Here is a 1,219-nt window from a genome sequence, read left to right as displayed (position 1 = left end):
ATTAATTATTATGTATATATATATTATTTATATATAATTATTATTAAATATTTGTATTACGTATTTATATAATTATGTGCATTTTGAATTAATTTTTCTTTAATTATTTTTTAAATAATGAATTGTTTTCGCGATTTTTGCATGTTTTGAAATTGAAAGGAGGAATCTGAGCACCCTTCTTATCCAAAATGGAAATCAGTGATTAATCGAGAGTTTTAGGGATTCCGGTTGGTAACATTTTTTTTTCTTGGGGAAAGTAAGTAAAAGAGGTCAAGAGTACCGACGAAATTCTATTAAAGACTTTCAACCCTGGGTAAATTTTTGGTGGTATAAAAAGGTAATTAAAGAACACTGACATTACCGACAATTGATATAAATTTACTATTATTAACATAAATATTTGGCTCATACGTTATTAAATTCATGATTATTTATTATATAAATGTTCCATAAATAAATATGCATACTTGTAAAGCTATAATATCCTACATATTGTAGAAAAATTACTATTTTTTTCTCCGCAGTTATTATCTCTGTTGATAATCAAACTTTGACATAACACTGAAATCACAATTTTAAAGAAAAATCGACTATTATTGAGTTTTAAATGCATAAATACGTCTATTAAACCAATAAATCATAAAATTACTGCAATATTAGTTTTTAACTTTTAATCACTTCAATATTTACAAGGACGCGAACTCCCGTAAGGATATCGGTCTTTAATAGTATCTCGTCGGTGTCAAGAGGATCGAATAGGGATCTTCTTTTTCTTCGTGGCTGCACTGACGTCGTTCCCATCTCGACTAGCTTTGTCTATTTTCACGTACTTAAATAGGTTATCTGACGTATATCAAGCCTCTTGTCAACGAAATTTATTATTCAATCTGAGCAGAAGTCGCGTCTCGCGACGTTTTCAGGAACGATCTGTGTTACTGTGTTCCGCGCGTACGGAATCAATCGACGAATCTGTCAAACATGCGGTGGTAGTGATGCGTTTAAAGGGGAAAAATAACATCAAATCGTTTTACAGGGTGCTTTCTCGTTTATGTCGTAAGTATCTCGCAAAACGATCCTTAGATACTTAAACCGCCTGGTTAAATTATTAGAAGAACTTATTGATTATACATATATTAAATTTTAAAATGTCTTAATTATTTTCTTTTAATTAAACTCTTGGAAGTATTAAAAAGGTTGTAACTTTGATTTACTTAATTTT

The 1,219-nt window shown here is 29.5% G+C and overlaps 1 protein-coding gene across 1 annotated transcript in view; it reads left to right on the top strand.

Annotated features, from left to right (window-relative positions):
* Positions 1 to 735: 735 nt before the first annotated feature.
* Positions 736 to 1,219, top strand: part of LOC108747430 (actin-binding protein IPP) — a 4,289-nt gene continuing 3,805 nt past the window's right edge. Inside the window, exon 1 of the mRNA XM_018484879.1 lies at positions 736 to 1,053. Coding sequence (XP_018340381.1) covers positions 993 to 1,053 — 61 coding nt within the window. The 5' untranslated portion in view covers positions 736 to 992. The remainder of the gene's footprint in view (positions 1,054 to 1,219) is intronic.

The sequence above is a fragment of the Trachymyrmex septentrionalis genome, unplaced genomic scaffold (assembly GCF_001594115.1).
Source record: "Trachymyrmex septentrionalis isolate Tsep2-gDNA-1 unplaced genomic scaffold, Tsep1.0 scaffold108, whole genome shotgun sequence".
Lineage (NCBI taxonomy): Eukaryota > Metazoa > Arthropoda > Insecta > Hymenoptera > Formicidae > Trachymyrmex > Trachymyrmex septentrionalis.
This window is presented reverse-complemented; position numbering and strand designations above follow the sequence as displayed.